This window comes from Zosterops lateralis, assembly GCF_965231275.1.
Source record: "Zosterops lateralis genome assembly, chromosome: 5".
In the NCBI taxonomy this organism is placed as follows: Eukaryota; Metazoa; Chordata; class Aves; order Passeriformes; family Zosteropidae; genus Zosterops; species Zosterops lateralis.
In genome coordinates this window covers 64,860,795-64,886,821 of record NC_139766.1, presented here as the reverse complement: position 1 = coordinate 64,886,821, position 26,027 = coordinate 64,860,795, and the positions used below count along the sequence as shown (strand labels likewise).

The following is a 26,027-nucleotide window of genomic DNA, read 5'->3' as shown; positions in this document are numbered from 1 at the left end:
AATCTTGAAATACAAAAAAATTTCCTCCTTGGGATTTGCTGCTGCTGCTGCTGTCTCCGCCGCCACTGCTGCTGCCGCGGTGCAGTGCCAAGACTCTCGGAATAAATAAAAGAGGGCTACTGTGTGTCTCTAGCTACAGCCGGCTAATAGCTATTTTAGTTGGCCGTGTATCTCGAAGATCACAGATGAAGTGGGGACGCGTGTCTTCTTCCTTTGGGCAGCGCGTGAAACAGTAACACCCGTGACAAAAAAAGGAGGGAGATGGGGGAGAAAAAGAATCCTGACATGAATCAGAAGAAATAGTATCTAGCACCCCCCCAGCCCCCCAAACCAACCTCTCCCCCCCTCCCTCCCTCCCCCGATCCCTCTCTCTCTCTCTCTCTCTCTCCACACGCTTGCAGGCGCGGGGACGCGCGGCGCGCACACACACACACACACACACACACACACACACACTGTAGTGTGTATTTTCGGAGGAGGAGGTGGCGGTGGCTTTCGGAAGAGGAGGCAGCGGCGGTGTCGGGGAGGGGGGAATCTCTTTCCCCGTCTGGAGATGGTTGTGCTATTCCTCTTTGCCTTGCTCTGGATGGTGGAGGGGGCTTTTTGCCAGCTCCATTACACGGTGCAGGAAGAGCAGGAGCATGGCACGTTCGTGGGGAATATCGCCGAGGACCTGGGCTTGGACATTACAAAACTTTCGGCTCGGCGCTTCCAGACGGCGCCCAACTCCCGCAGCCCTTACCTGGAGCTTAACCTGGAAACCGGGGTGCTCTACGTGAACGAGAAGATCGACCGGGAGCAGATCTGCAAGCAGAGCCCCTCCTGCCTGCTGCACCTGGAGGTCTTCCTGGAGAACCCCCTGGAGCTGTTCCGGGTGGAGATCGAGGTGCTGGACATCAACGACAACCCGCCCTCCTTCCCGGAGCCCGACCTGACGGTGGAGATCTCGGAGAGCGCCACGCCGGGCACCCGCTTCCCGCTGGAGAGCGCCTTCGACCCCGACGTGGGCACCAACTCCCTGCGCACCTACGAGATCACCCCCAACAGCTACTTCTCGCTGGACGTGCAGACGCAGGGCGACGGGAACCGCTTCGCCGAGCTGGTGCTGGACCAGCCGCTGGACCGGGAGCAGCAGGCGGTGCACCGCTACGTGCTGACGGCGGTGGACGGCGGGCAGCCCCAGCAGCGCACCGGCACCGCCCTGCTCACCGTCAGGGTGCTGGACTCCAACGACAACGTGCCCGCCTTCGAGCAGCCCGTCTACACCGTGTCGCTGCCGGAGAACTCGCCGCCGGGCACGCTGGTGCTGCAGCTCAACGCCACGGACCCCGACGAGGGGCAGAACGGCGAGATCATCTACTCCTTCAGCAGCCACATCTCGGCCCGCGCCCGGGAGCTCTTCGGCATCGCGCCGCGCACCGGGCGCCTGGAGGTGAGCGGCGAGCTGGACTACGAGGAGAGCAGCGTGTACCAGGTGTACGTCCAAGCCAAGGACCTGGGGCCCAACGCCGTGCCCGCGCACTGCAAGGTGCTGGTGCGGGTGCTGGACGCCAACGACAACGCGCCCGAGATCAGCTTCTCCACCGTCAAGGAGGCGGTGAGCGAGGCGGCGGCGCCGGGCACGGTGGTGGCCCTTTTCAGCGTCTCGGACCGCGACTCGGAGGAGAACGGGCAGGTGCAGTGCGAGCTGCTGCAGGGCGACGCGCCCTTCCGCCTCAAGAGCTCCTTCAAGAACTACTACACCATCGTCACCGAGGGGCCGCTGGACCGCGAGCAGCCCGGCGGCGACGCCTACACGCTGACCGTGGTGGCCCGGGACCGCGGCGAGCCGCCGCTCAGCACCAGCAAGTCCATCCAGGTGCGGGTCAGCGACGTGAACGACAACGCGCCGCGCTTCAGCCAGCCCGTGTACCAGGTGTACGTGAGCGAGAACAACGTGCCCGGCGCCTACATCTACGCCGTCAGCGCCACCGACCGCGACCAGGGCGCCAACGCCCGCCTCGCCTACTCCATCCTGGAGAGCCAGATCCAGGGCATGTCCGTCTTCACCTACGTCTCCATCAACTCCGAGAACGGCTTTCTCTACGCCCTCCGCTCCTTCGACTACGAGCAGCTCAAAGAGTTCAGCTTCCAGGTGGAGGCCCGCGACGCGGGCGAGGAGCCGCAGCCGCTGGCCGGCAACGCCACCGTCCACATCATCGTGGTGGACCAGAACGACAACGCCCCCGCCATCGTCAGCCCCCTGCCCGGCCGGAACGGCACCCCGGCCCGGGAGGCGCTGCCCCGCGGCGCCGAGCCGGGATACCTGGTCAGCCGGGTGGCGGCCGTGGACGCCGACGACGGGGAGAACGCCCGCCTCACCTACAGCATCGCGCGGGGCAACGAGGCCGGGCTGTTCCGCATGGACTGGCGCTCCGGGGAGCTGCGCACGGCCCGCAGGGTGCCGGCCAAGCGCGACCCGCAGCGCCCCTACGAGCTGGTCATCGAGGTGCGCGACCACGGGCAGCCGCCGCTCTCCTCCACCGCCGCCGTGCAGGTGGTGCTGGTGGACGGCGCGGGCGAGCGCTCCGGCGGCGGCGGCGGCTCCTCGGCCGCGGGCGCGGGCGCGGGGGGCGGCGGCGGCGGCTCCGGCGAGCATCGCCCCAGCCGCTCCGGCGGGGACAACTCGCTCGACCTCACCCTCATCCTCATCATCGCCCTGGGCTCCGTCTCCTTCATCTTCCTGCTGGCCATGATCGTCCTGGCGGTGCGCTGCCAGAAGGAGAAGAAGCTCAATATCTACACCTGCCTGGCCAGCGACTGCTGCCTGGGCTGCTGCTGCTGCTGCCCCTGCTGCAGCCGGCAGGCGCGGGCCCGCAAGAAGAAGCTCAGCAAGTCGGACATCATGCTGGTGCAGAGCTCCAACGTGCCCAGCAACCCGGCGCAGGTGCCTGTGGAAGAGTCGGGCAGCTTCGGCTCCCACCACCACAACCAGAACTACTGCTACCAAGTCTGCCTCACCCCCGAGTCCGCCAAGACCGACCTGATGTTCCTCAAGCCCTGTAGCCCCTCTCGCAGCACCGACGCCGAGCACAACCCCTGCGGGGCCATCGTCACCGGCTACGCCGACCAGCAGCCCGACATCATCTCCAACGGCAGCATCCTGTCCAGCGAGGTAATCCCATACCCCCCCCCCCGCCCAGCCGCCGCACACTTCATCCCCAAGTCATCTCCAGGCATCCTTCCCGAAGCCCCCGCTCCTCCTCTCCCGTTGGGAAGGGCGGTTTGCGTTCCCAATCCTGCCTCTTTCCCCTTTAATCCGTCCGGCTGTCTCTCTCCTCCGTGCCCTTTGGCCACAGGCACACCCCGCTGGCTCCCTCCCGCTCGGGTTTAGCAGCTGTTGCAGTGTTCCCCCTGAGCCCCCCCCGCAAAGCCCAGTGCCTCTGAAGGACTCTGGCCCCGGCTGGGCAGCATCGGGGTGCAGAGATCCCCCCGAGGCAGCGGTAGCTGTGAGTGGATCTCCTGTGGATGTTTGGGGAGGGGGGTGTTACGGCTCTTGGCAGGATCTCTGCACTTGACAAGGCTGAAGTGACGTGGGGTGTAATCACAGGATGTTCTGAAGCAAAGCTTACAACCTGTGTCTTCTTCCTTCCTGAAATCTTTGCATCAGCAAGTGAGGCTTTGGGGGAATCCCCCTCTGGGACTGTGACAATCACTGTAGTTTTCAGGAGCTTTAATTAATTTATGAGTTAGGGTTTAATAATTGACTTTTCTTTACTCTGTCTCCACAGCTCTTTATAACCCCAAAGTTTGCAAAGAAAAGCAGCAAGAAAGAATTTCTGTAAAAGTGTGTGCTGAGGCTTAATGTCCCCTGCAATCCTGCCTATGTTGGTTACCTGGTGTGTGGAGATTTTTTATCAAAGCATAGACCATGCCAGATTACTCCCCCATTAATCATTTTCTGCTGAGTTAGCTTGCATATATTGTCAGCACCTCTCTGCCTGTGCACTAGTGGAAACCACACATTCTCTCTTCACATACTGAAACCTGAATGTTGTCCAGTCTGACAAAGGTAGTTTGAGTGGTGTCTTCTAGGGCATTAAGTTTTGCTGTGAAATTTCTAATATTGATTTGTAATACTGGCCTTGCCTCAAACTGTCTGTAAAATTCATGGCTTCTGCTGCCTTTTGATGACTTGAGGGTATCTCAGTGTATTTTTTCTTTTTTCTTTTTTTTTTTTTTTTTTTTTTTTTTTTTTTTTTTTTTTTTTTCCTTATGGTGCAATACCAGTACCCATCTAAGTAGTCCACAACTCTAGAAATAGGTATGCTAATTTTTTGTGGGAGTCCTTGTGATGCTCAACAGTGTGCACTGTGAGGAAACGTCATAACCTTGCCTCAAAAAACTCCAGAAAAAAATCCCTCGTGCCTTCCCATCTGTGTGACTAAGAGCTGTTTTTTCCCCCCTTACATTCTAGAAACAGATTTTGCTGGCCTACTTGCAGCTAAGCATTACCATTTATAGTGAATATGGCGAGCTGCTCCCTTGTATATTTTCTGCTGCTGATTACAGAAATATCAAGAGTTACAGTATCTCCCAATATTTATTTTTTTTTCTCCTAGACAAAACACCAGCGTGCTGAGCTCAGTTATCTAGTTGACAGACCTCGACGAGTAAACAGGTAGGAGCTCTGCAGCCTTGGTTTCCTCATGCATGCTTTAGCAAGTCTGAATGGGGTGCAGAAATGTGTTTACTGCAGATTTAACAGAGTAGTAAAGCAGTGGGAAGTCTGAATGCGTGTAGATGCACTAAATAAACTTGAATTGTGGCTTTTCTAAGCTGGTTTCAAACCTGACAGAAAAAGAGAACAAAATCCCAGTTTGTATTAGTCTGAAACGTGGTTGGAATACTTATGAATATCCTTCTGTAGGGTCTCCCAGAAAACATTTCCTCACTGAGCTAAAGTTCAGCTAACCAGCTTAAGTAAATGCTACCAAATTACTTTTACTCACTACATGAAACCCAGGAGGGAGTAATAACTCTTGCTGTCCCTTCCAGCCAGGCTCCCAAGGTCTGAAAATTCCTCATTTTGTTTAGGGTGGGCAGGGAACCTCTGTGGAAGCCTTGCAGCAGGCAGGGGTTGGGGGGTGGGGGGGAATGCAGCGCCGTGTTTGGCCATGTGATGGCGGAAGAATGTTTTATGAGTTCCTCTTTCATGTTTATTCTAATGTAAAGATGTTTCTGTGTCTAGTTCTGCATTCCAGGAAGCAGACATAGTAAGCTCTAAGGACAGTGGTCATGGAGACAGTGAGCAAGGAGACAGTGATCATGATGCCACTAATCGAGGTCAATCCTCTGGTAAGTCTGATAAGAGAATGAAAATATTGGATCTTTTAAGTAGGGAGACTAGAAGGAGCAGTTACTTAAAGGAATATAATACAAGAGAGGCATAAATAAGGTGAGCATATTTAGTGTATGAGAGGCTGGGTTTACCTCAGCTTGCTGCTACAGTTGCCTGGACAAGGAGGCAATTTCAAACCTCTTTTGGTCAAAGGGCTGAGTTTATTTTATTCCTTTGGTTGGAGGTGGGAATTAGTGTCTTACAGTGCATCATTCACTGTAGCAAAACTTCCTGCACATTAAAACGAAGTTATTGGTACGTTTTATAGTACATTTTCTCCTGTGGCAGATTTAGAGAGTTTCAAAGTGTTAAGCAATTCTGTTTAGTAGGCACTTCAGCTGGCACAGCAATGAGAAGTGAAGGAGGAGTTCCCAAGGGAAAGAATGAACCCACTGGTTGAATGACAGCCAGACTGTGAGGGTTGGTTTTTTGTGGGCTTTTTTTTTGCTGAGGATCAGTGGAGACACACTGGGTGCTCTGAATGTGTAATACCTTAGAATTTTTGGAGGATTGTCTGTTAATTCGAATTGAGGCACCATATAGTGCCAGTGGTCTCCATGTAATTAGGGTATTATTAAATACATTTTCTTGACAGAGGAAAGAAAGGCTTTAAAAGACTATGAATCACTTAGGAAATACACACATTGCAGTGTTATGCCCATATGTAGGGCTTGCTGTCTTAGTTCTCATACTGTCAGTTTGCTTCTGAAAGGAACATTTGTTCAGAGCCTGTGCATTAGAATTCACCCTCACCCTCCCACTGCATTTTAGCTACAAATGCTGTGCTTTCTTTCCTACCACAGCCTCCACAGGTCTGGTACATCTTTGTGCAGTACACTGCTGTCTTCCCCCTTGTTTCCTTTGTGCTCTGTCACGTATAAAGATTTGCTACAACCATATCATACAAAATGCTGTCAGTTCTTTTATTTTTCCCCCCGGCCCCCACCTTAGAAGACACCAGGGCAGGGGACCCAGTGCTGTCACAGCAGTGCTGCCTCACCCTCTTGCTCTGTTAATGTCTCCTATTTTCCTGCTGCTGTGCCCTTAACGATGGGAAACCCAGGCACCAGGGGAAGAGGAGGCTGCCACAGGGCCTCTTTCTATTGCTGCAAGTCATTAATATGCAGACCTAATGAGACTTGAGAAGAGCCAAGAGTCTCTGGAGCTCCCTGCTTCTTGCAGGGCTTCATGCTAAGTGAACAGAGTGTCTATTTTGTGTCTGAGAACCTGACAACAAACCAGGTCTTGCCAGAAGTTTACATCTGAACACAGAGCCTCTTTCATTTTTTGGCCTATATATGGCGTATGATTTATTATTGTTCGAAAAAGCCATGTATTTAGCCTGCCCCCACCCTTTCTTTTGCACTGTTTCTGATGCAGCAATCAGGGCTACTGAGTTATAAAAAGCTCTCTCTCCTCCTGCCCTCCCTGCATTCCTGCTTTTTTTTCCCCCTCTTTTACGCATTTTACTGCAGCAGTCATCTCCATGAACATTTCAATCAGCTTAGTCCCTCAACATAATGAACCATAATAACCAAACAGGAGAGAAAAGAATAAACATCTGCAGAAGGGGCTGGATTTGACTGATGGTGGGAATATAATCATATAGTTGCACATCAACTGAAAGCTGTTTTCTTTTAGATGCATTCTGTGCTGTTATTGTTGTGCCTCTGTTCTTTATCCTTTCCCCTCCATTTTAAAAGTAGACTATGAATATTTGTCATTTGGCATTGATCCTTAGTGGGGTAAATTCTTCTTCATGTCTATTTTATCAAATAGTGGAGAAAAGCTATTCTGGACTTTTAAACAATTTCAAATAATTTAAGAATCTGATGTGATTTGTGAACTTCTGTGTCTTCAGTGGTGGTCACATAGTAAGTAATGAAAGCTGACAGTTAGGCTTGGTCTACTCACAATTAACAGTTTGAAATGAAAACTCAGAATATACCAATTACATTTATTGGTGCTGAGATTTGAGAATAATTTGCATGCACCATTTTTTTAATGCTAGCCCCAAATAAATATTTCAAGACAAATCTCTGTAGAAACTGCTTAAATCTTCTACACACATATTATATACTTTGCCTGTAGGTTTTGAGCTAAATCATGCTATCCTGATGCAAAGAATGTACCCTTTTACCTCAGTGATGAGAAGATATTTTGACATAAAAACTTCACTCTTGCTATTAGCTTTTGGTGATGAATTTTATGGGGAAAAAAGGGAGCATAAATCTTGTTTCATCTCGAAGGCTAGAGGAAATAGAGAGGGAATGCTTTCTCAATTGTTTTGGTCATCATTCTGATGCTCTAAAATCAATTATTTCTAAATTACTGAAGGAAAACACACTGTTTGCTGACATGGCACCAGTTTGGGCTGGCTTTGTTCCAAGATGTTACCTGATACTATGCAGCATCATATTTGTTTTCAAAAGCATCTAAAAATATTTAGTAGGTAATTGACACTGGCAGACAAAACTCATTCCCCACCAGTTTTAGCCAGCAGCATATTCTGCTGGCAAAACATCCTTTTTATTGTTCAGCCACACGACTTCTGTCACTAATGAAGGATCCTGTGGCACACAGTAGCTGTTCTGTAGTAGTCCATTACTATCCAAACTGGGTGTCATGGTCAGTTATTCCTTGGGAAGGAAAACACGTAGGACGAAAACCTGTCACACTGCCACAGCTTTATCTTGCACAGTTATTTAGTGAAAATTCTGAACTGTGCTGTTCTACGTGTCATAAAAGGTTCTCTTGGGTTTTGAAGTTAGATCATAGTTCACCTTTTCATAAAATATATTTTCTTAAAAGTGATTTAATCGTGTTTTAAGTGTGCTGAAATGCATGTAAGGGATTCATACTTTTCCCATTAAAGTACCACATGAATGCCTCATAATTATCCAAATTCTTACCTACCCTAACATTGATGAAGTACTAAAGTACTGTCATCTGCTCTTGGCAGGAAATGGCAAGGAGTGAGATGCTCAAGATCCTAATTTCTTTTGTGGATTGAGTAGTTTCATTGACTGAGTTAGTAATGGGAGCATTTTGAAAAAATGACTTTACAAAGGTGAAGAGGGGTGCAGGAGGTTTTTGGCAAACAGAGGATTGGTTTCCCAAACCCTGGGTTCTAATGACCTGTGCCCTTCTTTGAAAATTGTTGAGAGGAAAGCTGCTGCTCCTTGTTATAGAACAAATACAACTCACACAACACTTCCACCTCTTAGTAACACACTGCATTTCAGCCGTGTTCTGTAGGGGTAATTCTCAGACATGATGTTTAGTTTATTTCCCATGGTTGATTAAATTCTTGGCCTCCCTTGTGAAACTGCCAGCTTGGGTGCCAATTAACGCTCTGCATGTGTGTACATTTAAATGGTATGATTAGACACCTGTCCTGTAAGATCTGGACTCGTGCCATCAACTTATTTCATATGGTTGCTCACTAGCTACTTGGCTTTCCCAAGCAGAGTCCTTCACAGCATTATTACCCTTCCTTTCATGGAATTGGCACGATGTCCCAGAGGCACTTCAGGGAGGAATGCCCAAGATGAGAAGCCAAGTAGATACACTGCCATGTATATCCTGTAAAAAAAAAAAAAAAAAGAAAAATCAGTTTTTTGATCTGTTTTTGGACAGTTTGCATTGGTGACTGGCTGAAACCTGAAATCAGGCTTCTCCTGGTGGATTTTATGAAGGGAACTGATAAGGGTCTAATGAAAAGGCACAGAGTGAAACACTGGCTCACACCTCTTCACTACAGATTAGCTGAATGCCAAGAGGGTTCATTATGGCAGAAGAGCTGCAATATTTCAGTGTCCATGAGGAGAAGAATAAGAGAAGTCAGAAGAAGAATTTTAGTGATAAAGGGACAGAGAAAACCAGTATTTCCTCTGAGCCTAGGCAGACTGACAGCTAAATCCTATTTTGAAGATCACTTGGGCAAAAAGTCTATCTCAGATAAAGTGAGAGTGAACATGAAAATGGCTTAGAAAAGAAGTGCTTTGACTGAAGCTAAGTGCTATTTCTGGGCTTTTTTTTTTTTTTTTTTTTTTTTTTTTTTTTTTTTTTTTTTTTTCTCTCTTTTTCCTTGGTCTGCATGCTTAATAATGTTCACATCTCAGTGGTCCAGACAGGCCTTTGAAGCTGAAATTTGGAAGAGCTGAATATTGAAGACATTTGAGTATTTATTCATGTTCTGATGAAGATGAAGTCAGTTTTATCCAAGGCAGCACCCTGATTACTTAGCAAGAAAGAGTGATAATAACTCTGTTTCATAAACTCCAGTTCTTCAGTTGATAGCTACAAAGTAGGTTAACATCATTGTCCTTATTTACCAATACAAAACATGAATCATGGGGAAATGAGTAACTTGCTCATTGATAATCTAACCAAATGGATAGTCGTTCTGGGGAGAGAGCTCTGAAAGGGAGGTCTAGTTCCTTATATCACACCTATCTCACATCTAACCAGCAGAGGAGAAATAGAGATATCATTTATTTCATTAAAAGTAAAAGGTTCTGGAAAAAAAAAATTCTCATGTTGGATAAAACCTCCTCCCAATGATGGTATTGCAAAAAATACTTTGTCAGTGTTTGATTCGTATTTTTGTATTTTGTTACATCTTTTACTCAGTAATACATATGAAAGTGTTCACTTGTTGCTCTTGGTGTATGGTTCTTCCCCCTTAATTAATTTGAGGGAGGACACATTATTTAAAAATAGGTTTAGGCCTAATTTTTTTTTTTTTGCCTTGACAAAACAGTCTTTCAATCCAATTAAAACTCACTGAGAAATTTTGATTTTCTCCCTTTGAAATATGAAAAGGAAGCAAATTTGGAACATACTTCCAAAATGCAGTGCTGCCAAGTATCTGATTCAAAGCCACCTGAGTTCAGGTAATTCAGATATCAAACTTAATTAACACCTTTCCTAGTTTTTTGGCAGCTTTTGAGGGAGGGGCAGGGGATTGTTTTCCTTCAAAATCTGCAAAGTCAAGGTTGTGGGGAGAGCTCATATTGTTTACTGGCTCCCCTGGTGATGAGACTTGAACAGATAGGAGTGAGTTAGTGGCCTTTGCCATAAGTTGTTATATGTATTCTGCATTTGGAGTAGTGCAATGCTTATCAGTGTCAGAACTTCAGTGCACTGGACTGTCTGTTTTTTATCCACAAAGGGCATTGGAAATTCGTAACTCAGAGTCACCTTTAAAATCTCAGTTTATCTGCATGCAGTCTTTAACAGCATAACTAAGGGAAAAATACAAAGCATTTTTTCTTTGATGTGCACTTGTGATGGATAGTTTAGTTCAGAAGAATCATATATATATATAACTAGATTTATGAGGGAGATGAGATGGAAGTGCTAAACTGCTGGACATTTTGTTGTAAAGATGGTTTCATTATTATATATATATATATTCAAGGACATGATTCTTGGGATATGAAGGAGTTCTGTGCTGAGTGTCTTACTTCTTTACCATGCTATGTCCTTCCTTCTTGGAAAACAGCAAATACCCCTTTAGCCTTCCCTAACCTCGTGTTAAATGTTTTTCAATTTAAACCAGAAAATTCTATGCTATGAAAAAGGTGGGGGAAGAAAAGCCAACATTCATACCACAGACAGTGTAAATTGCATGGCTGCCCAGGGATTTTGAAAATAAGCTGCTAATTTGAATTTCTTTTCTGTCAAAATACTAAACCCAAGGGCTTGGTTCTGCACCTGTTAAACTCTCAGGGACTGTTGTGACTGATTCAAGCTGGAACAATTCCTAACCCTTACCTCTCTGAACATTTTGTTCCCATTCTAAACAAACATTTACATTTAACTATGTGTTCCAGCAGTGTATATTTAAATTCCAATGTATAGATATATTATTTTTCTTTTTAAAAGTTCTCCTCTCAAAGAGGGAAAAAGTTTGCAATACAAGCTCACATTTTATATCCCCTACATTCATTACTTTGTTTATCCAAAATCCTGATTTATAGTGGCTATAACATCTCTTCTATAATAAGCTGTTATATAATACTATTCAGTGCACTGCAGTAGACAAGCAGTATTCAAAAGGGAACAAAAAAAAATAGTTGGATAGAGACATTTTGCAGTTTAGCAGTTGATCTGAGAACAAAATAATAAAATGGAGGGTAATTTTCCAGGTGAAGTAAAGATCCATGAAGGGAAGGAAAGGGTATATATTTGAATGCATATTCCTAAAACAATATTTCTTCTAATCCTTCCCTCCCCATAGACTGAAGAATATATAGTTAATACTTACCCTTAAGTTTTTCTTCTGCTGTCTTTCAGGAAAGGTTAAAATGAATATGGTCACTGATACATTATCAGCAAAATGGAACTGTAACCATTTTTGTATTAAATGGAGGGCTATTTGGTTTTTTTACGTGTAGTTTTGCCAAGAAGTTTGCAAATTGAAATAACCATTTGGTGTTTATTGTTCTTTAAATGTTTGGAAAGGCAGAAAATATTTTTCTTCAGGCATTTTGATACATAAGATACACACACATATGGTTTTATAGACTTTGTTAGATACTAATTTCTTTCTGGGAAGTCTGCATCTTAATATTTCTTTTCAGTCTTTGATAGCTACCACCACTACAGAATTTATATTTGCACTATTTTCTTCCTTGCCTGATGATCTTCATCTAATTCCTTAAGCATATCTGCAGTTCACATTTGCATTCTTCGACAGTTCACTGATCAGAAATTTATTTTCAGGCTTCTGCATGCCAATTATCACGGTAAGCTCCTAATCGAAACTGGACCTGGCATTGTATACTGCTTAATTTAAAATTAAAAAGTCATTATAGAGTGAGATTAATCAGAGATAAAAAGCTTTCATTTCTCATTTCCTCACGATTTTTTTTCTGTCTAAATGATTGCCTTTCTCACTCAAGAACTTGTTGATAGCTCATAATCATTGCACCTTTCTGAAGAGATTGTTTTTTTGTAGTGCGAGATATTACATAAATATTATTAATATAATTCAAATTGCAGTTCAAAACTGTGGTAGAATTCTTAGTACTAATCCTCACACTGGAGATCAAGGTAATCCAGTTCTTTACAATGTTGCTTGGTAAATAAGCTACATTACATGAATCTCATTACAGAATCAGCTAGGTTGGAAGAGACCTTTGAAATCACTGAGTCCAACCTTTGCCCTGACACCACCTTGTGAGCCAGACCATGGCACTGAGTGCCACATCCAGCCTTTCCTGAAACACCTCCAAGGGACACTGACTCCACCACCTCCCTGGGCAGCCTGTTCCCATGCCCAGTCACCCTTTCTGTGAGGAAATTCCTCCTAATGTCCAACCCAAGCCTCCCCTGGCACAGCTTAAAACTGTGTTCTCTTGTTCTATATTGCAGCTGTTCAAGTTTTTTTCCTATTTCTGTTACAAGTAGTGTCCTTTTTTGTAATTCTAATGAAATGCTTGTAAATGCAATGTTTATAACAGATTTAGTTCAGTTTTGACACACACCTAAGATGCTCAGTTCTCTTTATAAATACAAGAAAAGGAGGGGTTTTTTTTACCATTCTGGTTTTCTGTACAATGTTGAAGATTGTATTGGTTTAACCCAAACAGCAGCTGAGCACCACAGTTGCTTGCTCATTCTCCTAGGCCCAGTGGGATGGGGAGGAGAATCAGAACTTGTGGACTGAGATAAGAATAGTTCAATAATTGAAATAAACGTAATAATAACAATAATGACAAAACAGAGAAAGTGAGAGGAATGAAATTGAAGACAGAGAAGTGATGCACACTATGCTTGCTCTCCAGCCACTGACTGATGCTCTGAGCAGTGGCTGACCCCTCTCTGACAGCTTTCCCAGTTTATATGGTGGGCATGATGCTCTCTGATATTGAATAACCCTTTGGCCAGCTCACATCAGCTGTCCTGGTCATGCTCCCTCTCACCTTCTTGTGCATTTCCTCATTGGCAGAGCATGGGACACTGAAATGCCCCTGATTTGGATAAACACTACTGAGCACCTGCCAAAGCACTGATGTGTTACTAGCATTATTCTCATGTTAAATCCAAGCCACAGGACTGTACCAGCTACTAAGAAGAAAATGAACTATATCTGACCCAAAAGCAGGACAAAGCAACTTGGAGATGCTGGTATTTATTTTACTCTGTCCCTGTGATTTCATACACCATTCCTCTCAAAACAAATATAATCCAACGACTTAGTGACTCATAGGCAGGAAATATTCCTTTGGAAGGCTGATCTGAAAGTAGTCAAAAGCAGCATAGCTTGTCATTCGAGATCTTAATAGCATTAAAGGATTTGTAAGCAAACATTTTCGTGTTGGCATGGATAATTGTTTGCTTATATAGGGGAAGCACTAATGATTTTTTAGATAGTATCCACAGCCACACTGCACTGGACTACAGGTGCCTCTGCACTGCTAATTGCAGTATTTTATTAGAGGGTTCTGCCCCATTTCTTGGATGGCTTGATGGTAGCAAGGACTGCTGCAGCCGCAGTGAAAACTGTCTCTGAAAGAGTGATGCAATGATTGAATAAGCTCTCCTGATCACTTGAATGCTGAATTCCTACTTTGAAACATCTGCTTTTAATATCAATAGGCTCCATCTGTACACCAACGTCTGCACAGATAGTTCCTTTATAGGACTCACTAATGTTTCACTTCATAAGTGAAATTTGTGATTTCTGAATCCAGACTTTTCATTTCTTTGGTCAGAGACACATTTATGTAGAAATAATTCCTAAGCAGGAATCGTTCTTAAACAGGTAATTTTGAGGGGTGAACCTTAAAAATAACCTACAGACCTCAAACTACAAGCAGAATTGAGCCTTGTATGAATGGGCTCTAAATGATAAGATCTGCAAGTGATTTTGTGAGACAGAACCACTGATGCTCCTCTTGTCGTGCTATTTTTGTGTGTATGTGTATGACATCCTGGCATTTAGTTACACTTGTTACAAGGTGTCTTTGGCTTCTGAAGACCGGACAACTAGATTTTTTTTTTTGTGGTGCTGTTGAAGAGATGAAACTCATGGAAGAAATTCTTACGGCATTTCCCTTTCCACTTCTCTTTCCTTGGCACAATCTTTCTTCTCTGTCAGCAGCTGTTCACGATACTGAAGCTTATATCTGTAGTTTGTTTTGTTTTTTTTTTTCCCTTTCATGCTTGCAGGCATGGATCTCTTCTCCAATTGCACAGAGGAATGTAAAGCACTGGGCCACTCAGATCGGTGCTGGATGCCTTCCTTTGTTCCATCCGATGGACGCCAAGCTGCGGATTACCGCAGCAATCTGCACGTACCTGGCATGGACTCCGTTCCAGACACTGAAGTGTTTGAAACACCAGAAGCCCAGCCCGGGGCAGAAAGGTCCTTCTCCACCTTTGGCAAAGAGAAGGCCCTTCACAACAGTCTGGAAAGGAAGGAGTTCGATGGACTGCTGTCTAATACACGAGCGCCTTACAAACCACCATATTTGAGTAAGTACTGTTCAAAAAAAGCTGTATGAAAGTGTTCCCTTTGTGGGAATGAAAAATTAGCTCTTTCTGCTTTTCATGCTAGGAATAGTACAGGCACAACTTTAGGAATGGCGGGGGGGGAATGGCTTCTCTTGGATTCAGGCACCAGTGAAGAAGGCATTGTTCAGTGCAAAAGACAAAATCGTGATTGTTTTTAGTGTGACATCGTTGTCAATGACAAAAGTGTCAGCTATTATTAGTGAGGGAGTTGTTCAGTTTTGTTTTCTGAGGCTGGGTTATTTTCAAAATTTTCTTGGGTAGATGGTTTAAACATTTACAATGCCGGGCTAATGTTTTCTAAGACTAGAGTTAAGTTGACAGAACAGTCCTAGGAGCTTCTTTGAGAACTCCTTGTGAACTAGAATGGAGAACTATCTTGTGAATAAACACTATGTATATTATTTTGAAGTAGCTGTTTACATAGTCTGGGAGGAAGAAGAGCCTTCGGTCTGATGACCTTTCAGCCTACATAGTATTGACTGTTGTCAGCGCTCCTCTGTGCCTTCTGTCTCGTTCCAAAATCTTGCCTCTTTCTTCAGTCACCTTTTGACTATGGTTATGTAGCATGAAAGACTGTGATAGATCTCAAAAAGGTTTTCATAATTCCTTTTGGAGTCTGAGCCAGCTGTAGAACCCTTGAATAGTGCTTTGATCTAATATGTCTTTTCATTCTATTTGCTGTGTTCTGTATTTTATTAGAGGCTGTAATTTCCTTGACTTGAAGAATTTATGATGTTTATCTCATCCAAATAAGCCAAAGACATTAACATTGCAATATCGACCCTTTTTTAGAGCAACAGAAGTCTTTTAGGACAGCAGATTGAGGGTAAAAGAGAAAAGAATCTCTCTGAATGGTATTAATTTATTTATTTTCCTAAAGCATTTAGATGCTCTGAGGGGTGGTGTGCTGGCAGTCCTGATATGTGAAGATCTTTGTTACAGATCATTCTCAGCACAGACAGCTCAGTTCTCCATCCTTAATTGGCTGTCCTGGTATTTTCATTCATTTAGGAGAGGTCTTTTTACCACTTCACTCTTTAGATTCATTTTACTGACAACTTTAAATTTGACTACCAGTGCTGATACGTGAAAGCCATCCCTAAAAACGTGTCCTGAGACAATCAGCCTATTTTGTGTGGGCTGAAATGTCATGTGCCACTCATCCAGTCATATTCTAAAGACCAGTGTGAAATTTCAGTACACTTTCAGTCCTTCCTGGAGTAGTCTTCCATCACTTATTTCTACGAAAAATTCTTCAGCACAATCTGACAGTATTGATTTCATCACTGTCAGCTCAGTTAAAAATTTAACTTTAATTTTACAAGTTTGGCAGCATCTTTAGATGGTCTAATTGGAACAGGGTTCTGGTGCAGTATGGATGTTGCAATGATGATTGTTACCTGGTGACACCACAGTGATGCTTCTCTTCTGGTTTGTTCTAGGCCTGGGAGTTTAATTTCAAATAGCAATGACATGCTTATTTTACTGATACTTTAGGAATTTTTAATATTGTTACACTACCACAAGTATTTTTTTTGAACAATGTCTTTACATAGAAACACTGATCTACAGTTTGCACTTTTCTGGTATAAAGACATAAACAATTGGAAGCAAAATATCAGAAATAACCGATATATTATTACATAATCCACACTTGAGAATCCAGATATAGTTTTGCTTTTTTTCCTTGAACCTCAAAGTTAAAATTCATACAAAACAAGAGTAATGCTCCTCTGGTTTATTTTCCTTTATTGGGGTGGGGTTTTTTTATTGAGTTTTGTTTTTGTTTTGGTTTGGGTTTTTTGGTATTTTAGATAATAATTGGATAGCAAAGAACAGGAACAACAAAAAAGAAAATGAGCACTAGTATTAGAAATGAGCAAATAATTTATATAATAATATATTTAATGAATAAGGCAAAAAAAAATCTGAGAGGAGGTTCATTTAGGAAGGAACCTTAGTTGATTCAGTGGGTAATTGCAATTAAAAATAAAATTAAATTCAACTTCTTAACACAGAAGAAAATGTCAAAGTCAGTTTGCTAGCAGAATGGCTTTTTTACAGAAATAATTAAAATGTATGAAACAGAACTCTCATATTAAGCAAAAACACTGTATAAAAAGTTGAAGAATGTATGAAAATGGCCACATGAAAAATGAGTAGCAAAGAGTAAAAAGTGTATTGCAGAATGCAAAAACTACTTGAATTTGATAGGTGTCTAAAAAAAAAAAGATTCTAGATCAAATGATCAGAAAAGAACAGAAATTCTAGCTAGTGACTTTTAGGGTAGTAATTAGTGAACATAAATACCTTAGAGCAAATAGCCAGAGGCATGCAAACAAGAATGGGCAGCTTCAAGGCATCAGGTGTAGTAAGAGAGAATTTGTGAGTCTCTTGAGCTGCAGATAGTGAGAACAAGGATGTGGCAGAGATTTTAAACTGTTTCTTTGCATTTGTATTTACCTGAGGAGGGACAGAGAAAGCAGACATGTCTAGGAAGGCACCCATCCCAGGTAACCATTTTAAATAAATTTGTGAAAAATTGAAGAGGATGTTGTTGAAAAAATTGACTCAAACAAAGAGAAAAGAGTCAGTGGATTGTGTGTTTCTTTGATTTTTGGCTTCTAACAAGAGCTAGTAACCAAAGAACGTCAGAAGTTGTGTTTATCACTTCAAAATGTACTAGAAAACATTGTAAATTAGAGACCAATGAGGAGCCTCGGTATAGGACATACATTTGTAATTTAGGGGTTTTAGGAACAAGGTAGATGGCATTCTGACCAGGAAAGTAATACAGAATGATTGTCAATCTATTAGAATTTCGATAGAGTGAGTGAGAATTAATCAATAGAGCATATTTGAACTGTCAAAAAAACCCCAAAAAACCTCTAGCACAGCTTCTGTGTAGTAGAAGCAGCTCCTAAAGTAATCAAGTGTTGTCATAGGGCAAAGCATTACCAGACTCTGTCTCTAGGAGGGAAAAAAAAATCATAAGGACAAATAGAACATTTCAGCAGAAGTAGAGTTCCCTAAGCATTTATGCAGAAATCCATAGAGTTAAAAAAAAAAAAAAAAAAAAAAAAAAAAAAAAAAAAAAAAAAAGAGTTATCTGGAAACAGTGATCAGAAAACAGGGGGCAGTGTTTGCAGATGTCATGGAGAGGTTTGGGTCCACTGGGTCTCAAGTAGGACATAACTCTGATGTGCAGTGTAGCATGGGCAAGCCTCATCTGTTTCCCAGGTGTCTGGCTCTGGAATGACACGCTGCAGAGCTGTGTCAGCACTCTGGGATAGCTGAGGAGCTCTCTCCCTGGAGCTGTGCCCTTAGTCAATGGCTCCAGAGGCTCACTGGTGGCTCTAGGTGGAGCTTTCTTGGTGCCACAGCAGTGTCTGCTCTGGGATTCATGCACTGCCTTCCAATGCGTGCACTCAGTGCAGAACCTTGGAAAAGATAAATGGAGAAAGTGATGCATATTAGCATCAAAAATTTGGATTTATCCTGAGGAAAGAAAAAAAAACCCAAAGAACCGTGGAGTAATTCCCTGAGAAGCTTCCCACAATGCACAAAGCCAGCAAAAAGGAAATAAAATACCAGGTTGTAAAAAGGAATTGAATTGAAAATACACTAAAAAAACGGCTACAAAACCCCTACACAGATCATGTCACTGTGTTCCTCCAGACAGTCTATTCATTCCACAGAAACACATGGCGTAGCAGCAACAATACTGAAAATAACTCTGTGCAAAGTCATATCAAAAGCTTAGTACTAATTAATGTAGACAAGCTGTGATGGGGAAGGAAGTGAGGGAGGCTGCATGAGAAGTGAGAAAATAAACTGCATGTTTTTGTTTGCTGGGCTCAATAGCAAGAGAGCAGCAAGGAGGGCAACAGGGTCACAAAGTGGTCAGATCATACACATTCGATAAAATGATACCAGTTTGACATTTTTGGCAGTAACCTGTTGAACTGTGCAGCGTGACTGAAACTGAAGTCTTAAATATAGTGTGGGCGTTTGGGCATATTGTGGTTGGAGGTTTAGATCATTGCTTGGTCAAGTGAAAACAGCAGCTATATTACAAATTGATGTGTAAAAAAGTTTACAAATCTCATACCTTAAAGAGTTTCTTTTTGTTCCACCATCAAATTTTCACCTTGCTGGTCTAAGCCAGTGGACTCACTCATACATCAATTTCCACATAAACATACATCCTCTATGTATTATTCTGAACAAAATATAATATAAGTAGACTTCTACACACTTAAATAATATATCTTGAAGAACATAATTATTTATGTAAGTTTTATGTAATTACTGTGAGTGCAAGTTATAAAGTTGTGATGGGAGGAGTAAATAGTAGGATTTTTGAAAATAGTTTTCTCATAGAGCAACTCCAGGATTCTTCTAACTTACATATTCTTCTCACTGTGTAACTAACACTTACCACTTCTTATTTATCCAAGTGGTTTAAACACTGCATTTCTGCAGACAGTTAAGAAATTTTCATAAGGACTTGAATGTTCATAAAACATGAAAGAAATTCTGAAATTGACTGGAGAAAATAAGTGAAATAACACTGGTGAGGAAAATAAAATGTAGCATTCAAAGACTTCCTAAATTTTCAATTCTAACAATTTCTAGCTGATTTTTCTTTCAGTGGTACTTATATTAGCCATTATTTTTATAAATAATATTACTATAGTTACCAAAACCCCTAATCCAAGATCCAAATTCTTTTGGATCAGATTCTGTAGGATATATAACAGAGACTGTCTTCACAATGAATACCTCATCAGTCTGATTCTTCTCTATTTCTAATACTTTGAACCAGGTCCTGAGAGGGTAACAGTGGAAACATCACCATTACATCTACCTCAGGAGTATTTTGGTCTATAATTAATAAGAAATAGCTTTCATTTTTAAAAATATCATTTTGGTTCATTCTAAATGGGCAAAACTTTCATAATGCTTTAGAGCTTCCCTGAAGTTTCATACTGATGTTAGTGATAGAATAATTTTTCTTCCTATTAAAAGGCTAGGATTTCTTCAATGTACAAAACTAGTCAAAAATCACCATAACACCTGAACTTTCTATGTAGAAATGCTTATTTTACTCTAAAAAAATTACTTTGGCAATGCTTAATCTACTTTCAAAGCAGGTTAAAATAAACTACACAAGGGCACAATTTCCTGCATGAAATAACAGTGTTTATACAGGGAGACATTCTGGAATAATAATTGTGTTCTAAAGGACTTAGCTCTGCAACATCTTCTACATACACTCAAGCATTTTTTATCCTCACTGATGAAATGGTATCATTATCATGGAAAGTATTGCCACCACCATCAACATATTTTATGTACAAATCAGGATTTTATCATGTTAGGTAGGACATGGAGGATAAAAAAAGCTGGTCTCTCACCCAAAGAGCTGGTGTCTAAGCAAGGTGAATTGGAAATGGGGAAAAGCATCCCTGTCTTTGGACATTTTGGTTTGTGTGGCACAGTTTCTAAACATCAGCACTCCCTTTGATAGATGCACATAGTTCTGGCCTTGCAGACTCAGAGGGTTTGGATGAGACCTGTTAGTGTCACCCAAGGAAATTAAATATAACTTTGGCCTCATCCCTCACCTGGGCTTCTTTGCCTGTGTTGCCACAGCCTCCCTTTGCAGGAGAGATGCCAGGAAGATCTGAATTTGGTCCCAGCACAAGTCCCTGTGTTTCTGTAAAAGTACACGTGAAATCTGCTGCTTTTGTTCCACAAAATATTTGTCACCTGCTCAACTTGATCCGTCCAAGTCAAGTTGGTTTACAAATGAAATTTAAAAGTTTTCAAAAGCCTTTTAATTGTTCAATGTGTAAGAAATGGACCACTAATTTAATTAAAATAATCTACCACAGAGCTGACACAAAGCACAGTTTAACTTACAGTCATTATCCACATCCCTGAATTAGATTAGAATAAATGACCTAGAGGAGAAAAATATTCACCTATTTATACCAGGACAAGAAGTGCCTCCACAATCCTTTGATTATTGTTCAAAGGAATAAAAAAAGTGCATGTAAATATTTATTGTGTATTTTTATCTAGTTAGGATCATAAAGGCCCAATTCTGTATGCCAGGATTTGTAACACAACATTTACTGCTGATGTTTAACATAAATATTTGAAAAGATGTTTTAAGCAAGAAGTCTTCACTGTGTTGAAACAACTTTCAAAAAAAAAAAGTAAAGATAAAGAAGTTACACTTTGGTACAGTCAATATGATGGGAGAAGAATTTCTCATTTTTTATTTGTTTAGTTACATCTCATTTCTGGAAATTATTTGGTAATTTTATCACAGCTGTGATGGACATAATAGGATTCCATTTACATAAACATCAATAACAGCTTTTTTGAATGGGACACTCAATTAATTTTTAAAAATGAGGCATGCCTGCATTTTTGCTTTTAAAATTAGCCTACATGATTTCTAATACTAATCAGGTATAAATTTGAGAGCTGTCTGATCCCTTCATTAATAGTTTTTTTAATTAAATTTGTGATTTTCATACACACTTAAAGTAAAAAGGCACAGAAGTAAAACCAAAGAAATCAGCATCAATAAATTACATGTACATATTACAGTTCTTGGTCTAAGAAGAAAAACATTATAATGCTGGATTAAAAAAAAAAAGTTGTACTGAAACAAAATTCTTATTGGCACAAATAAACAAGTTAAATGTGGACAGTCAATGAGTTTCTCCTTTGTGAACAGTACAGTTTTGTAGTCAAAAAGAACATTAAAACTATGTGGACATTCTGCATATCCTGCCACAGCAAAACTCCTGACTTCTTATTTAGGGATTTATAATCCTGTGCAGAAATCAGAGCTGTAGCTGGGATAGACTACAGCTCTGATTTCTTCACAGGTGAGAATGGCTTTGCATGTGCAAAATTTCTCAGCAGAAATGGAGGATGAACTGGAGGATAACCATCTAATAATACTAAGAAACCTAATGGGAAACGTATTTCTAAAAGAAAAGATTCCCATATTTGCTGTATCTGAAATACTGAGATTCATTTCCTCATAGCTCAAGTTTGCCACTTCAGATACCTCATCTCTGTTAGGTAAAAAAATCTTACTAAATACCTCCTACACCTAAAGCAAAACTTAAACGTGTGTGCTAATTAAAATACAATTGAGAGAGAACAAGACTCTGATGTATTTTTACTCGTAATAGTAGCTTTTTATGATCTTGAATAAACCACTCCTGATGATTCAACTGTTCAGTGTTTATTGCATAACTTCTGAAAAGTATTTTTATCTTACATTCACTTCTTCTTCAGAATATATTCCTCTTGCAGCTCCTGCTCAAGGGGAGGAACTCTTCCAGAGCATTATTGCAGCAACAGGAAGAAAATGGATAGTCCAGAAAGCCAAATTAGAAAGGAATATATAAATATGGAAAGGTAATTTGGCTGTAGCCCAGTAAAGCCTATAAATTACATTATTTTTATCAATTTTATGGAAATAATGAATATAAGACAGTGAAACAAACATTCTCCTTTTAATTTTAGCTCTTAAATACTATTTGTGTCAATCAGTTTGTGCAGCTGTGGTCTTGGACAGAATTAACAGTACCCAGTACAAAGTACTGATTAAAAACTGTGCCCATCTTTAGGTTTACATAACATCTTTTATCTTAGGTGACTCTAGAGCTCTTCCCAGTTACAGTACAGGAAAATAATTGACAAATTTTTATTTGAAAGATAATTATACTCTTAGTTAGTCTTAAAAGTACGAAATTTCAACTGCTTCTTCTCCTCTAATGGCTGTGAAATCTGTATTTGCCAGTTCTGACTGGAATGCATAGAAGTCTCGTGTATCTTAGCTCTCTCAGACTGGTGCTATATTTATTCATTTAGGTAAATTTTGGCAGTGCTTATATGTGTGCTGTGCATATACCATCTGGGGAGATTTGTTGTTTTTTTTTTAAATTATGAGATACCATTTTCCATGTTCCTACCAGCCGAGCATGAGGAAGACTGAAAAACCCAACAGAAAGATTGCTTGAAACTTTAGAGCAATTTTCAAGATTACTGTGCTATGCTGCTTTAAAATTCAAAAATGCTTCATGTCCTATAAATGTAAATCCTATGACAAAAGCAATTCAGCCACTTAGGGACACGAGTCTCTCTGGGAAACGTGGAGGATGTTTGCGGTTGGAGTTTTCAAAAGGCACTGAAGTTATTTATTTTTGATAGGCAAAATTCTATTCATTATAAATAAATGCTCTTCTTCAATGTACAAACCTCCTTACTGTGACAGTCAGGAGCTGGAGGATTCAATGTGTGCCTGATCCTGGGTCTCTGTACAGCAAATCTGTTCCTCTCTCCATGCCTCTGTCCAAGGAACTCCTTGGCCTGCAGAGCAGAGGCAATTATACTTGCTTTTGTGATTTTCCATGGTCATTTCCACTGCTTTGATTTTAGAAGGTTTCCTTTCCTTTTTTCTTACGTTTTCTTGCCTTGACCTAAGTGGGAAAAATGGGGAAAACCATTTCAAGAATGCACCAAATAGCCAGTAGGAGAGGGAAGTGCATCTGTTCATCACATTTAGACAAGCACGCTGTAGGGATCAGTGTTGCTGTTTGTCTGGCAAGCCTGTAAACAGCTTTATTTGTGCATTAACCACTGAGAATCCACATTTCCATGCTAGTAGTCTGATGACTGCTGCTGGGAAGTAGCTGTGAATGTATTTGTTTTAGAAACATAGTACAGCAAGGTCAGAAAAGTGAAAAATTAGGTATTGGGTACCTTTTTGGAGAGGAGGCAGGAGATACCATAAGAATATAATTTTGAACTTTAATGCCTAACCAAGTGTTGGAAGAACTAATTGTGATGTGGATTCACAGAAAATCCAAACTCTTCTGAGGTAGTTTGATTTCTTTCTTTGTTAGGATAATGGTCTTTATTGGTTGAAGAAAGTACAGTGGACATGGAGAAGTGAATTTTCAGAACTTGGTTCCTAAATTCTGCTTCAAAACCAGATGCTTGTGTGAGTTGCAAGAGTAAATCTGCATTTTTTGCATACACACAAGCCTATTTCATATGTGCAGAGAGTGTTAATTTTATGTGACATCATCAGAAGTAATGTGAGTTGGAAAATAAAGGTACCCCAAAGAAGTACAGGGATGGCAGACTCCTGTTTTTGCAAGTGAGATGAGTCTTCTGACTTTATCTTTTCACCTTCAGCATCACAGCTGCATTCAGCCCTGCAGGAAGATCCATTAGGAGACTGCTCGAACTCAACCTTTCTTTATTCATAAGGAACTTTATAGATGCTGATACTGTGAATTCATCTTTTGTCAGAGTAAAATTCTGTCACTTTGTGACTTTTTTTAGTTGACTGTTTGGGCTTTAATTTAACATCCATCTATGCTCAATTGGAATTGAGATGACAATTGAATGGAGCTGCACACAGCTGTGTGTATTGATAGGAACTGAGATCTAAAAAGGTTCTACCTTTACAAATGAGATGCAGTAATAAGTTTCTTTCTGCTCCACTTGAGATAAAGGACTTTGTGCTTTGTACTTCCACACTTCTTTATGGCCCCTCTAATGAACTAAACAGGATCCTTTCCACCACTGGAGTGTCATGGTCTGTACTCTCACACTCTCTGGCCTGCCTTTAGCCTGTGTCAACCAGCTTTTATCCCTAAAAAGTCTGGGACACGGTCCCAGGGACCCACTTCTGAAAGCAGATTGAATATGTTCACATGTTGTGGCCCACATAGATTGCTTGATGTGGCTGAGAAATGTCAATAATATGGGAATAAATCATTCCATTCTGGTAGTCTTAAGTGACAAAGAATGGTGATGGGCAAACTTCATTTATAAATAGAAACATTTATGATAGAAACAAACCAGTATGTGATTTTGGAAAAGAGAAGTTTTGAAAGGCTCATGAGAAGCCTTTGATACATGTTAGTGTGTTATCTTGGTAAACTGGGAAAGACTCTCTGAAATCACTGTGTGCTGCTCACCACTAGCAGTGTGCTTTAGAAACAGAAAATAAAACATTCAGAAAAAGAGTGGGAACCAGGTCCTAATTCCAGCTAATCCCTGCCAGGAGAGAGGAGCATTGGAAAAAACATCATGGCAAAGGCACGTTGGGTAGGAATTCATAGTGGGATGCTGATGTAATGCATGTTACATCATGTAAGAACAAGTAAATTTAATTATTTCAGGCCAAATCCTGCATGAATAATTTAGACAACTCTGAAGGCCACCAAATGGTGATCTACATGTCTGCTTCTCCCTTGAATCTACAGGGAACTGGGGCACTTACGAGCAATTTAGGAGGAATGGTTCATATCCCTCCTCCCCAGGGCTCTGAAAATTTTAAGTCACATTGTAGCTGGCCTTTAGTGTGTTCTGCATTGCTCAATCCTCAAACTGAAATGTTCATTTTCGGGCTTGTCAGCTTAAAGAAATGTGTACTGCAGATTTTGTAAGAATGCAATAAAAAGGGTGAATTTTGAAAAACAAAGAGCAAAGACAAATAGAGAAAACAGCAAAGATTGAGGAGAAGAAATTACTGTTGCATACAAACACATAAGGAATTTTTTATTAAAAAAATAATGAAAGGAATCAAACAGGAGTTTTACTAAGGATGATACCAAAATTATTAGCTTACAGTAAATTGCAAAAAATGTGAATTTGGTATTACAACGTGTATGCAATTAGAATAAGTTGTTGACAGAGAATTTGGAAATATTCTTAAGGAATGTGCTCTGTGCTGCAAGTTTGACATACATCAGGAATAATTTGGGAGTTATTTAATAGACCTTAACACAGTACATAATTATAAGAACTCTTGCAGAATTAAATTTTGCAACGTCTGTGCTTCTCTCACTTTAATGGTGATGTCACGTATTATCTTCAGTGTTTTCAGGTAGATAATATGGTTATAATAGTACAGGAAGACAAAGAAGCTTTATTCCCACTGTATCTTGTGGAAAAATGCTCTTTTGTGTTTTTATGGTACATTATAGAATGCAGCTCAGTACTTTTGTCTGCTGAGTTGTAGTAACTAAAAAAGCATTGTTTCAGTAGTAAATAATCAGAACCAGAG

The 26,027-nt window shown here is 41.4% G+C and overlaps 1 protein-coding gene across 2 annotated transcripts in view; it reads left to right on the top strand.

Moving 5' to 3' along the window:
• Window positions 1-462: 462 nt before the first annotated feature.
• PCDH10 (protocadherin 10) overlaps window positions 463-26,027 on the top strand; it is a 33,073-nt gene continuing 7,508 nt past the window's right edge. For both annotated transcript variants that reach the window (XM_083861679.1, XM_083861678.1), the window contains exons 1-4: window positions 463-3,154; window positions 4,602-4,660; window positions 5,231-5,337; window positions 14,564-14,869. In XM_083861679.1, coding sequence (XP_083717805.1) covers window positions 554-3,154; window positions 4,602-4,660; window positions 5,231-5,337; window positions 14,564-14,869 — 3,073 coding nt within the window. In that variant the 5' untranslated portion in view covers window positions 463-553. The remainder of the gene's footprint in view (window positions 3,155-4,601; window positions 4,661-5,230; window positions 5,338-14,563; window positions 14,870-26,027) is intronic.